Source organism: Mustelus asterias, chromosome 20, assembly GCF_964213995.1.
Source record: "Mustelus asterias chromosome 20, sMusAst1.hap1.1, whole genome shotgun sequence".
In the NCBI taxonomy this organism is placed as follows: Eukaryota; Metazoa; Chordata; class Chondrichthyes; order Carcharhiniformes; family Triakidae; genus Mustelus; species Mustelus asterias.
The window spans coordinates 48905473-48918884 of record NC_135820.1 but is presented as its reverse complement, the minus strand read 5'-3'; the positions used below and the strand labels follow the sequence as shown (position 1 = coordinate 48918884).

The window sequence follows — 13412 nt, the reverse complement described above, 5'->3', positions numbered from 1 at the left end:
TGGGAATATTAATATGTAAATTTACACTAAGCTGATGTTGCCTATCCTACCCTTCCACAACACAATTTTCTATACAGATCTTTTGATGGAAAAGCTTATAGTGGGATAATATGTAAGGGTGTCAGTAACCCTACCATTGTTCATTCAAGTGTCCATTTCTCATGAGTCCAGATGGTGAGTGTTGTTCCTCAAGGGAGCGAGGAACATTATATAATCTAGTCTGCTTCCATATCCTCATCTGGCTATCAAATTTTACATACTTCGAACTGGACTCAGTTTGGGAACCATTATCCCAATTTAAGCTTCCCACACAGCCCTACATGAGCGAAGCACAAAACAGGAATCAAATCTGAAACTTTTTCTGCCTGTCTGGCTGAGAAATACATAATTGGTATATTCTCAATATAGATTTTTTTTAATACATGGTTATGTAAGCACAGGAAGGAAAAGTCAGCAAATTCTAAAGCAAAAGCAAATGCTTGGTTTGCTCCAGGAAACAGAACTTTACAATATGAGGAACTGCTTCATTTGGATTTCCCAGGAAATTTACTATTGTGATTCTCCCTTTTCCCGCATGAAAAGGTTGTAGCTACCATTAAAAAACTCCAGCAACTTTTCAATTAAAATTCAATGCCAGAAAAGTTTTGTATAGTTGTCCTTACAGCAATATTGACTCTATTTCTTCTAACAAAATGCATTATTTCTTGTTAAAGTGCATTAATGACAAGAAAAAACAGGCATTGTGGGGGCACAGTGATTAGCATTGCTGCCTCACAGCACCAGAGACCCAGGTTCAATTCTGGCCTCGGGACACTGGCTGTGTGGAGTTTGCACATTCGCCCCGAGTCTGCGTGGGTTTCCTCCAGGTGCTCCGGTTTCCTCCCACACTCAAAGATGTGGGGGTTAGATGGACTGGCCATGCTAGATTACCCCTTAAATGTCAGAAGAATAGCATGGTAAATACGTTAGGTTACGGGGATAGGGCTTGGGTTTGATTGTTGTTGGTGCAGGCTTAATGGGCCGAATGGCGTCCTTCTGCACTGTAGAGAGTCTATAATTTTCTCAATGTACCATTGAAAGAGGCACACAGAACCAAGCCTTTAGGACTCACACTTTTCAACAGTTATGTCTTATAGGAGTTGACAAGTCTGTAAATTATGATTACAAAAAACAGTACAACCAGATTAGGAATAGAACGTGCAGCGAAATAAAATCCTTAGACAAAGGTTATGACCATCTTCTAACAGAACTATGAACTCCCTATAGATGATGTAGTTAGGTTAAAATTTCTTCCTGATCACCTTTAGGCACCTCAGTACCATGCACTATTCTCTGCTCAAAATGACTGGCAGGAAACTTGCTCTTTAAATTCTTGATAATGCTATGTGCTAACTGACTTCCTTGAGTTGTTAATAGTCAATCTAATCTTTTATTTTCTTACTTGCACTTCCTTATGAGTACAGGAAACAAATCCTTTGGTAAGTTGTTAATGCAAAATGAAACCTCCCGCAGATATTTGAATGGTACAGCAGTACGCTCTGCCACACAGCTGCTAGGAATATTTATCTTGTGGAAGCCTTTATTATACAGACTGGATTTCAATTAAACATACTTCCTTAAAGTATGAGGAGAGGTTGAATAAACTAGGATTGTTTTCACTGGAAAGACAGAGGCTGAGGGGGATCTGAAAGAGATCTATAAAACTATGAGAGGCAGAGACAGGGTCGATAATCAGAGGCTTTTTCCGAGGGTGGAAGTGTCAATTACAAGGGGGCACAGGTTCAAGGTGAGGGTGAGAAAGTTTAAGGGAGATATGCCGGGGAAGTTTTTTCATGCAGAGAGTGGTGGATGCCTGGAACACGCTGCCAGGGGAGGTGGGGGAAGCAGACAATTTGGCAACATTTAAGCGGCATCTGGATGGATACATGAATAGAGGGGGAAGTAGAGGGATATGGACTGAGTAAGGCCAAAAGGTTTTTTTTGGTTTAACTAGGGCATCATGATCAGCACGGGCTTGGAGGGCCAAAGGACCTGCACCTGTGGCTTACTTTTCTTCGTTCTAAAGTAAAATAATTTTTCTTTTTCACCCCTCTTGCCTAGCTGCACAGATTTACACACTCATCACCATTATAATGATGGCAAGTTTAATCAAATCTCATTTTGTGATGAAGTTATAGCGTTAGGGTAGAGTGAAGAGACATGGGGGGAATAAAGTAACTGGAAAATTAATGAATAAAAATACAACATTCATTGCCTTTATTTGAAACCTCAATGAACTGCAATCCTAAATAATTGAATGGAAGGTAAATACCAGTTAGTGTATTTCAAAGTTAATGACTCCTCCCATTAGAAGTTAACTGGTGTCATAGATTTCCAGCAAAAAATCTGATTTGAAAACTAAATAAAATACGGGACAGGAAAACACCTATTAGATACTTCCCTTTTATTGCCAGCAAATGCCTCAATCTTCTCAGCAGCAACATATAACAAAGATCATGTAATACCAACCACAATATAACTTACTGGAAAGTGGAACAAGGAGGAAGATGCTCATTTTTCTTGGATGTTATGACCGTAAGGTTGCTTGATTAGAACATAGAACAGTACAGCACAGAACAGGCCCTTCGGCCCACGATGTTGTGCCGAGCTTTATCTGAAACCAAGATCAAGCTATCCCACTCCCTATCATCCTGGTGTGCTCCATGTGCCTATCCAATAACCGCTTAAATGTTCCTAAAGTGTCTGACTCCACTATCACTGCAGGCAGTCCATTCCACACCCCAACCACTCTCTGCGTAAAGAACCTACCTCTGATATCCTTCCTATATCTCCCACCACGAACCCTATAGTTATGCCCCCTTGTAATAGCTCCATCCACCCGAGGAAATAGTCTTTGAACGTTCACTCTATCTATCCCCTTCATTATTTTATAAACCTCTATTAAGTCTCCCCTCAGCCTCCTCCGCTCCAGAGAAAACAGCCCCATCTTTTTCCATCCACCACCACCCTCTGTCTTCGATCAGATAGCCAGTTACTTATCCAATCGGCCAACTTTCCCTCTATCCCACACCTCCTTACTTTCATCATAAGCTGACCATGGGGGACCTTATCAAACGCCTTACTAAAATCCATGTATATGACATCAACTGCCCTACCTTCATCAACACACTTAGTTACCTCCTCAAAAAATTCAATCAAATTTGTGAGGCACGACTTGCCCTTCACGAATCCGTGCTGACTATCCCGGATTAATCCGCATCTTTCTAAATGGTCATAAATCCCATCCCTAAGGACCTTTTCCATCAATTTACCAACCACCGAAGTAAGACTAACCGGTCTATAATTACCAGGGTCATTTCTATTCCCTTTCTTAAACAGAGGAACAACATTCGCCACTCTCCAGTCCTCTGGCACCATCCCCGTGGACAGTGAGGACCCGAAGATCAAAGCCAAAGGTTCTGCAATCTCATCCCTTGCCTCCCAAAGAATCCTAGGATATATTTCATCAGGCCCAGGGGGACTTATCGACCTTCAGTTTATTCAAAACTGCCACTACATCCTCTATTTCCTCCAGAACATCTATTTCCTCCAGCCTATTAGCCTGTAACACCTTCTCTTCCTCAAAAACATGGCCCCTCTCCTTGGTGAACACTGAAGAAAAGTATTCATTCATCACCTCGCCTATCTCTACTGACTCCATACACAAGTTCCCCACTACTGTCCTTGACCGGCCCTAACCTCACCCTGGTCATTCTTTTATTCCTCACATAAGAGTAAAAAGCCTTGGGGTTTTCCTTGATCCGACCCGCCAAGGACTTCTCGTGTCCCCTTCTAGCTCTCCTAAGCCCCTTTTTCAGCTCATTCCTTGCTAACTTGTAACCCTCAATCGAGCCATCTGAACCTTGTTTCCTCATCCCTACATAAGCTTCCCTCTTCCTTTTCACAAGACATTCCACCTCTTTCGTGAACCATGGTTCCCTCACTCGGCCATTTCCTCCCTGCCTGACAGGGACATACCTATCAAGGACACCCAGTATTTGTTCCTTGAAAAAGTTCCACTTTTCATTAGTGCCTTTCCCCGACAGTTTCTGTTCCCATCTTATGCCCCCTAATTCTTGCCTAATCGCATCATAATTACCTCTCCCCCAATTGTAAACCTTGCCCTGCCCTACGGCCCTATCCCTCTCCATTGCAATAACAAAAGACACCGAATTGTGGTCACTATCTCCAAAGTGCTCAGTGTTGCACAAGACATTTTATTTATAAAATGGGTTCCTCTTCTAAGAAAAAAAATGGATCATGAATGAATGGATGGATTATTTTGGTTAATGATGTGGATGATGCTAATGATACCCAGCCTTCAGGAGAACAGTGACCACGACACCACACAACCCTGCCACAGCAACCTCTGCAAGACGTGCCGGATCATCGACACGGATGCCATCATCGCACGTGAGAACACCATCTACCACGTACACGGTACCTACTCTTGCAACTCGGCCAACATTGTCTACCTGATACGCTGCAGGAAGGGATGTCCCAAGGCATGGTACATTGGGGAAACCATGCAGACGCTACGACAACGGATGAATGAACACCGCTCGACAATCACCAGGCAAGACTGTTCTCTTCCTGTGGGGGAGCACTTCAGCAGTCACGGGCATTCAGCCTTGGATCTTCAGGTAAGCGTTCTCCAAGGCGGCCTTCACAACACACGACAGCGCAGAGTCGCTGAGCAGAAACTGATAGCCAAGTTCTGCACACATGAGGACGGCCTAAACCGGGATGTTGGATTTATGTCACATTATCAGTAACCCCCACAGCTTGCCCCCTGGACTTGCAGAATCTCACTAGCTGTTCTGTCTGGAGACAATACACATCTCTTTAACCTGTGTTTAATGCTCCCTCCACCCACATTGTCTGTACCTTTAAGACCTGGCTGGCTGTAGGGATTCGCATTCTAATTAGTATTCTGTAACTTGATTTCTTTGTGCACTGTTTGAGAGCACATTTCCACTCCATCTGACGAAGGAGCAGCGCTCCAAAAGCTTATGGTATTTGCTACCAAATAAACCTGTTGGAGTTTAACCTGGTGTTGTGAGACTTCTTACTTATTTTGTTTAACACAGGGCTGTGTACCTGGATTTTCGTCCTGCTCTATTCTTCGCCTCTCCTCTCTTGGAACTGCGTGCTCAGGTTTAAATCCACATCCCTCACCAGTCAGGTTAAAGCAGGCTTCATCAAATCTCTTTTTGTGATGTGGTCGAACAAACTGATAAAATTCTGTTTAAAAATAGTATATTTTAACTTTAACAACAACAAAATATATCCTGAGACAATAAGACTGTCGTTACCATGTAAATGACGACAACATATTAAGGCACAGCCTGATACAATGGCACAGAATTATATCTAAGAGCTTACATGCCAGAATCCTATAAATTATGCTCGAGTAGATCTGCCAGAGGGTAGACTAAGCAGAGGTGACGCCAGTGGTATAAACAGTCAGGCGGAAAGTAGTTCTGGGAGTCCTCCGAATTGGTTATCAAAGTGAATGGTTTTGGATTGAAATAGGCTGGATATCCTGCTGTTGATAACACAACCCACCTGGTGCTGGCCATTTCCTGCCCCTAACGACCTCAATAGACTGATAAATCATTCATCCACATTGAACATTACGTGAAAGGAAATCAAGGGCTCAACTTACTTTCAAACTGTAGAGTAATTGGGACTTATTGTATGCAATGGAGCAGAAAAGAAGGTGAATAGAGATCAGCTAAAATTACGAAGGGTTTGATAAAGTAAATAGGGAAAAACCTTTCTGCTGCTCAGTAAGCCAGTAATTAGAGAATAGAAATTTACCACAGAAAGAACAAAGGAGGCAGTTAGAAAATATTTTTATGAACACAGACCACAGAATCTCTGCCAGAAACAAAAATGGAAGCAAACACCACAATAAAGCTGGCAAAAAGAAAATAGTTAAATGTTTGAAAGTAAATACATTTCTTTTAAAGAGGTGTGGAAAAAGACATGGAAATGGAGTCAAGTGGGTATCGCAGCCAGAAACAATCCCACTGCCTCTCTTGTGTAAATTGTGGGAAAGTACATTTAATATCCCCATTGTACCATCATAGGATTTTTAAAAAAACATCTTTATCCTCCCATCCTTTAATTGTTTTACTCTTTCTCTTTGTTAAGTGTCAATCTTCTGTTTTATCCTGTCTGCAGTTCCTATTCTCTGGTAATTGGCATTAAATCTGTCATCTCTTTAAGTCTCATTTTAATCTGAATTTCTTTACTCATCCATGGAACAATAAAACATGCCGCATAGCTTCTGGGCATAAGGCTACTTTCATTCCTAGACACCTCAGTTTCCTACTGCCTTTTGTTAGTTTTCCTTTCCATTTATATGGGTGTGTTCCCTTAACATCCTGTTGAAACTGTCCAGTTTCCAAGTGTATTCCAATAACTTTCACTGTCTTCTTCAATTTTAATATTGAATCTAATTATGGTTGCTCTTTACCAGGGGTTTTCAAAACTGCGCAGGTTCTCTGAGCGGGTTCCACTCCTAACCTTTACTTTAGTCTAATGCTACACAAATGGCCTCAGAAGTTACAAGAAAGGCAACCATGCAAAACTTCCCATTCCAAAAATAAATGTTGTTATCAGAAAGCTAGATCTGCGGTATCCAATCATGTAAATCAGATTAATGACAAAAAGATTAAAGTTATTTTAAAATTAATTCCAGAAATATTCAGATTGGGGAAAGAAGGAAGAATGGAAAGGCAAGCTTTGCATTTACATAGTGGTTTTTCATAACCAAAGGTTGACAAAAAGATTAAAGTTACTTTAAAATAAATTCCAGAAATATTCAAATTAGGGAAAGGAAAGAAAAACTTGTATTTGCATAGTGCTTTTCTTAACCAAGCATCGCCCCAAAGCATTTTGCAACATAGTCATTGTAACGTGGGAAACTTAGCAGTATTCACATCACACAAGTACCAGGCAATGATAATCTTCAACAGAGAATGTCTCACCATATCCCCATAACGGCATTACCATTGCTGAATCCCCTACTATCAACATCCTGGGAAGTTGTCACTGACCAGAAACTGAACTGGACCAGCCATATAAATATTGTCGCTACAAGAGCAGGTCAGAGGCTGGGAGCTTTGCAGTGAATAACTCACTCCTGACTCCCCAAAGCCCATTCACCATCTACAAGGCACAATTCAGGAGTGTTATGGAGTACTCCCCACTTACCTGGATGAGTGCAGCTTTAAAGGCACAAGAAGCTCAGCACCATCAAGGATAAAGGAGGCACTTGACTGGCACCCTATCCATCGCCTTAAACATTAATTCCCTCTATCTCTAAAGCACAATGGCAGCAGTGTGCGTTATATACCTGATGCACTCAGCAAATCACCAAGCTGTCTTCAACAGCACCTTTCAACCCCAGGACCTCTCCAATTCTCGGGCAAGGGCAGCAGACAAGTGGGAACATCACAATCTGCAAGTTCTCCTCCAAGTCACCCTGACTTGTAACTATATCACTGTTTGTCTACTGTCACCGGATCAAAGTCACAGAACTCCCTTCCTAACAGCACTGTGTGAGTGCCTGCACCAGGTGGACTGTTGTAGCAGTTTAACAAGGCAGCTCACTGCCACCTTCTCAAGGACAATTAAGAATGAGAAACCAATGCTGGCCTTGCCAGCAACACCCACATCCCATGAAAGAATTGAAAAAAAGCTAATTTGAACATAGATTCCCACACAACAAGCCCCCACAATAAGAAATAATAATGACCAGACAGTCTGTTTTTGTGATGTTGATTGGGCAATCAATATTGGCCAGGAGAGTTCCCCACTTTTCTTTAAAATAATTTCATGAGATCTTTTACATCCAACAGATAAGGACGATGACACCTCATCCAAAATACTTTTCCTTAGTGCACCACTCCTTCATTACTGTGCTGGAATGTCAGTCTTAAGGATTCAATAATCCAGTATTAGAACCATGATACCACCAAGGGACTTGCTCAGTCCTGAACAGCGGCATCTTTATCTGAAACACATCGGTAATCCAGCTCCTGTTAACTGCAATCCACTGTCAATATGCTAGTGATAGGCAGGAAGAGGGTCTGAAACAGTTCAATTCAAAACACAAAAGTCAAGAGATCTGTGGCAGTAGTTGAGTGATCAAGTGAAAATTCTGAATGAGTTACATTACAATATTATGCCTGCTGTATTTACAGATGGGTGATTTACTTTGTCCCTAGTGCAGAAAGCAGCAGATATGCTATTGACTGTTTATACTATACTTTGGCACTGACACAAGATGCATGAGAGTCACTATGTACTGTTTTTTCAACATCAACAGCAATCGGATCGAACAGTCATGCAGCTATTTTTTAACCTGTGTTTTAGATTACACAACTTATACATCACTTCATAAACAATGAAATCCATAATTAGCAGACTATAGCTTGATATACTTTATGCAACCACACAATAAATAACCCTTCAAATTATTTACCTCGCAGTAGATTGTTTTTTTTCGAATCTTCTGTAAAAAGTGCTGCCATTTCACCAAGCATGGTATCAAAATCATCCGTCATCTTGTACTTCTGCATTGCATCTGTAAACCGCTCATAGTTGGCTTTGCTCAGAACCTCCTTTACAGCTACAATGAAAAATTTAGCCTTTTCTGCTTTTGTCTTCTCAGATATTGGCAGCACATCAAATCCCTGATCAGAAAATATGACAAATCAAGCTCACTTTGCCAGATAACAGAATGACTGAAAGGATGAAAAAAATTAATATTTAAGTCAAGATTGAAAAACAAATTTTTATCCTTACGAACAGCTATAGCACAGGCTCTAGCAATTGGGAGTAGGTGAAAAGGATTTTTAATACTTTTATGCAGACGGCCAAAACACTAAGTATTAGAATTAACTAGATTCAATTATATTTGACTTTTCAAAGTAATGAAACAGTGCAATAGGCAATTCATCGCACTAGTGAGAAACGTCTCCACTATTGAATATAATGGGTGGCCTATTAGATGTCTTCTACAAAAACTGCATTTTTAAACCACCAAAAGGGGCGGCACGGTGGTTAGCACTGCTGCCTCACAGCACCAGGGACCTGGGTTCAATTCTGGCCTCGGGTCACTATCTGTGTGGAGTTTGCACTTTCTCCCCATGTCTGCATAGGTTTCCTCCGGGTGCCTCTGGTTTCCTCCCACAGTCCAAAGATGTGCGGGTTAAGTTGATTGACCACATTAAATTGACCCTTAGTGTCAGGGGGATTAGTAGGGTAAATACATGGGGTTACGGGGCTAGGGCCTGGGTGGGATTGTTGTTGGTGCAGACTCGATGGGCCAAATGGCCTCCTCCTGCACTGGAGGGATTCTATAAAAGCAACTATGCATTCTGGTTCTGATAACAGTGTACATATAAAGCAGGTGAGGAATTGCACAACAAAATAGTCGGAATTAATTTCAAATGGGATTTCATCCTGGGAAAGGACATTTGAAAGAAATGTCATCAGCTAACGAGATGAAGTGTCATTAGTTTTACATTGTAATGAAGACAAAAAAACATACGTACATGATTACTAACAAGCGTGATCTTTTTCCTGCCTCCTCGCTGTTCACTAGTTGGATGTTTAAGAGACATCGTTGGCATTTTAACAGCCTACAGATATACAAATAAAAGGTAAATTGTTCATCACATTCAGCAACAGATCCAGAACTCTCTGCCAGAAGAGTGGTTGAGACAGAAACCCTCATAGTACTAGAAAAGACTCGGAAGTACATTTAAAGTGCTGTAACCTACAAGGCAACGCACCATGAGCCAGAAAGTAGGATGAGGCTAAATGGGCCTGATGGGCTGAATGGCCTCTTTCCATGCAGTGAATTTCTGTTCTCTCTTAGACTCTGAAGACACTAATGGATTTCCATCATTGGTGCATTTCCAACATTTTCTAATTTGTTCCTCATTTTTAGTTTGTTCTTTCTACTGCATGACTTACGAGTTACATTTGGCTCTGCAACATGCGCAGGAGGCCTTGCTTAGAAGGTAATCGACATAAGAACTGCGAATTAATTCGGAGAAATAATATCTTGTTCGTAAATTAAGTTTGGTATACTTCAAACCTACCAGCACTGGTTTTAAGATGGAGAACAGTTTGACACCCAACGCTGCACAAAAAAACATTTTATGAATTACGTGATATTCTACAGCCCTACAATGCTTTTCCTGCTATATACTTTGCCCATCGCTGACGTAATGCAAAGCTAGTTAAAAAAACCACGATGAGAAATAAAGGTTATAAAGTAGAGGAAACATGGAGGCTGCAGAACTAATCAAAACAAGAGGAGCAGAAATTCAGAAGCTGGATTTTTTTTCAGAAATTCAGAATTTAATTAAATTCAGAAAGACACAAACTCAATTTACAAAATAATGGTTGGAATGCGAGTCTTTCCAGGTAATCAAGTCTTAAAGGTACAGACAATGTGAGTGGAGAGAGCGTTAAGCACAGGTTAAAGAGATGTGCACTGTCTCCAGACAGGACAGTTAGTGAGATTTTGCAAGTCCAGGCAAATCGTGGGGGTTGCAGATAGTGTGACATGAACCCAAGATCCTGGTTGAGGCTGTCCTCATGGATGCGGAACTTGACTATCAGTCAAGTTTGTGTCTTTATATGCCCTGTTTGTGAATAGAACTCCCACTCACCTGACGAAGGGGCAGCGCTCTGAAAGCTAGTGGCTTTTGCTACCAAATAAACCTGTTGGACTTTAACCTGGTGTTGTGAGACTTCTTACTATAGCTAAGATGATTCAGCGGTGACACGATAAAGATCTTCAACACAAGAAACGTGTATAAACCTGATTGTGATTTAATTTATCAGTGAATCTGCTGCAGATAATGAGAAAACAGGTTTTAAACAATGAAACTGAAGCAAATGTGTTCTTGAGAATCTCTTGCAATATCTGCTTGCACACAGAAACTGAAGTGTTTCAACTTGAAAGGTGGGATAATTCAACCAATGAAAAATTAGAACAAATCTTCAATCTTCCACCTCTGAAGTGAAATGCTTCATTCTGATTCATTGGCGGAATTTTACTATCCCCAATTCCAGGGGCGGGGGAGGCTCGGAGAATGGCATTCTCTGTTGGCCTTGGGCGGGATGGTATGAATCTCGGGTAGGCGTGCTGGTAAAATTCCAAACAATGTTTCGAGCAGTTTAATGGACCACTGATGAAAGTCACACTGCAATTTGCAAAGCAAGTAGGGACAAGTCTTTTGTTCTAAAACACGTATCTGACAATCAGAAACCAATGTTACATAAAGAAAATCAGATTGCATTGCAGAGAAAGCTCAGTCACGCATACATCTCACCTTCTTGCCACCTTCATCAGTTTTTAGTTCACTGTGCTCTAATGCATCCAGGAGACTCAAAGGTTTCTTTCTCATGCTCTCAGTAGCTTTCTCATACTCAATGCAGAGCTTGGCCATGGCACCTCCCCTGGAAGCCTCAACATCATCTATATAAAAGTACATCAACACAAATCACTACTAATTTGTTTTGAGGAATTATAACACAATTGAGTAACTTTTTTGAGGGTTGCTAACCTCAAAAGATTAGGCAGATTTGTGTTTTAACCCCAGTGTAAATGTTATGTTCAAAACACTGAAAATGACATCAGATGAGAAAACAATTTGCTCCTGTTATTGTAGAAAAACATTCCAAGTACTTCACCAAACCAAAGATGATATCCGGAGAGGTAATAATCATAAACCTAATTAAATGTGTGTGTTTTAAGAGGACTCTTAAATGAGAAGAATGATTTGAAGGGGTGAAAAGGGAAAATGTTGGATAACCTCAGCAGGTTCTAGCAGCATCTGTGGAGAGAAACAGAATTGACATTTCAGATCGGAATGACTCTTTTCAGAAGAGATAGATTGTTGTTCATCTAATGGCCAGTTGATGGACAAGCAAAATGACAGCAGCAAGGTCAAGACAGGTTCAGATAATCGGTGGGATTTCCCTTCCCCCAGTGGTGTGCTTTGCAGAGGAGGAGATGGCTCATGATCTTCCAGTCCCACCACTGTCGATGAGTTTTCACTGGAAGATCCCACCAGTGGGAACGGCCCAAAAATCCTTCCCAATGTCACCAAGGGACACAGATGAGGAAGCGAAGCGAGTAAAGTTTGGATTCCTGGTAGATTATGTTGCAGTTAAAACATTGTTAAAAAGATGTTGCAGAGAAGCCACTGCTAAAGATTCCCAAGTTGGGCAATTGCAAGATCATGGTTTGTACAAAAGTTCTCTTTTAAGGTAATTTGCTTTAACCATCTCTTGTTTATGTGGATTTTCTTTTGGCCCAAAATAAATGGACTTGAATATCCGTAGAACTCAGGTAGCCGCGAACTTGCTATGGGTGCGATGCAACGGGTTAACTTTGAATAACAGCACTTGGTGATTAAATCTAATATTGATGTTATCCAATCTGCTGCCTACACACCAGGTTATTCAAGTCAGTGCTCAGATGAGTGAAGAACATTACACAATAAAAACAGATGACCTTTGCTGATACAGGTACATGGGCTACAAGGCCACATTCATAGAGGTTTACAGCATGGAAGTTCCTCATATGTCTCATCAGTGTCCTGCTTCATTAGGGGAAACAAAATCTGCAACTCACAGAACAATTCTTTCTGGTCAGCATGGCCTTTCAAGTGAATTACTTCCTAAAAAAAATTGCTAACTTCCAGAAACTGCTAAAACTTATGGGAAGGAAATGAGTATACTCTGCACGGCTGTGGCCAAATTAAATAAAAAAGGCAATCGTTGCTCTTGCGAATTAATTGAACCATTGTATTAAGATGCATGAGCTGGTTAATAAAAATCTGCAAATCAGTAGCTGTTGGAACAGGTTTTCTGGTTAACCAGGAAAACTCAGCAGAAAATAAATCGAATCAACAATATTTTGAAATATTTCCTCATAGTGGGGTGAGAATGCCCAACATGAATAACGCACTTGGTGATTAAATCTAATATTGATGTTATCCAATCTGCTGCCTACACACCAGGCTATTCAAGTCAAGCAACCTGCTGCCTACACACCAGGTTATTCAAGTCAGTGCTCAGATGAGTGAAGAACATTACACAATAAAAACAGATGACCTTTGCTGATACAGGTACATGGGCTACAAGGCCACATTCATAGAGGTTTACAGCATGGAAGTTCCTCATATGTCGCATCAGTGTCCTGCTTCATTAGGGGAAACAAAATCTGCAACTCACAGAACAATTCTTGGACTTGGACAATTCTTGGGCGGCACGGTAGCACAGTAGTTAGCATTGCTGCTTCACACCTCCAGGGACCTGGGTTCGAATCCCGG

General features: G+C 41.1%; 1 protein-coding gene across 7 annotated transcripts in view; it reads right to left on the bottom strand.

The window, feature by feature from the left end:
- The window catches only part of rtel1 (regulator of telomere elongation helicase 1), a 123744-nt gene that overhangs the window by 17249 nt on the left and 93083 nt on the right, over positions 1-13412 (bottom strand). For all 7 annotated transcript variants that reach the window (XR_013500294.1, XR_013500295.1, XM_078236490.1 and 4 more), the window contains exons 27-30: positions 11406-11551; positions 9612-9698; positions 8537-8747; positions 5140-5283 (exon numbers count right to left, since the gene is read on the bottom strand). Coding sequence is in view for 5 of the 7 variants with exons in the window: in XM_078236490.1 (XP_078092616.1) it covers positions 5140-5283; positions 8537-8747; positions 9612-9698; positions 11406-11551 (588 nt within the window). In the remaining 2 variants the exon portion in view is untranslated. The remainder of the gene's footprint in view (positions 1-5139; positions 5284-8536; positions 8748-9611; positions 9699-11405; positions 11552-13412) is intronic.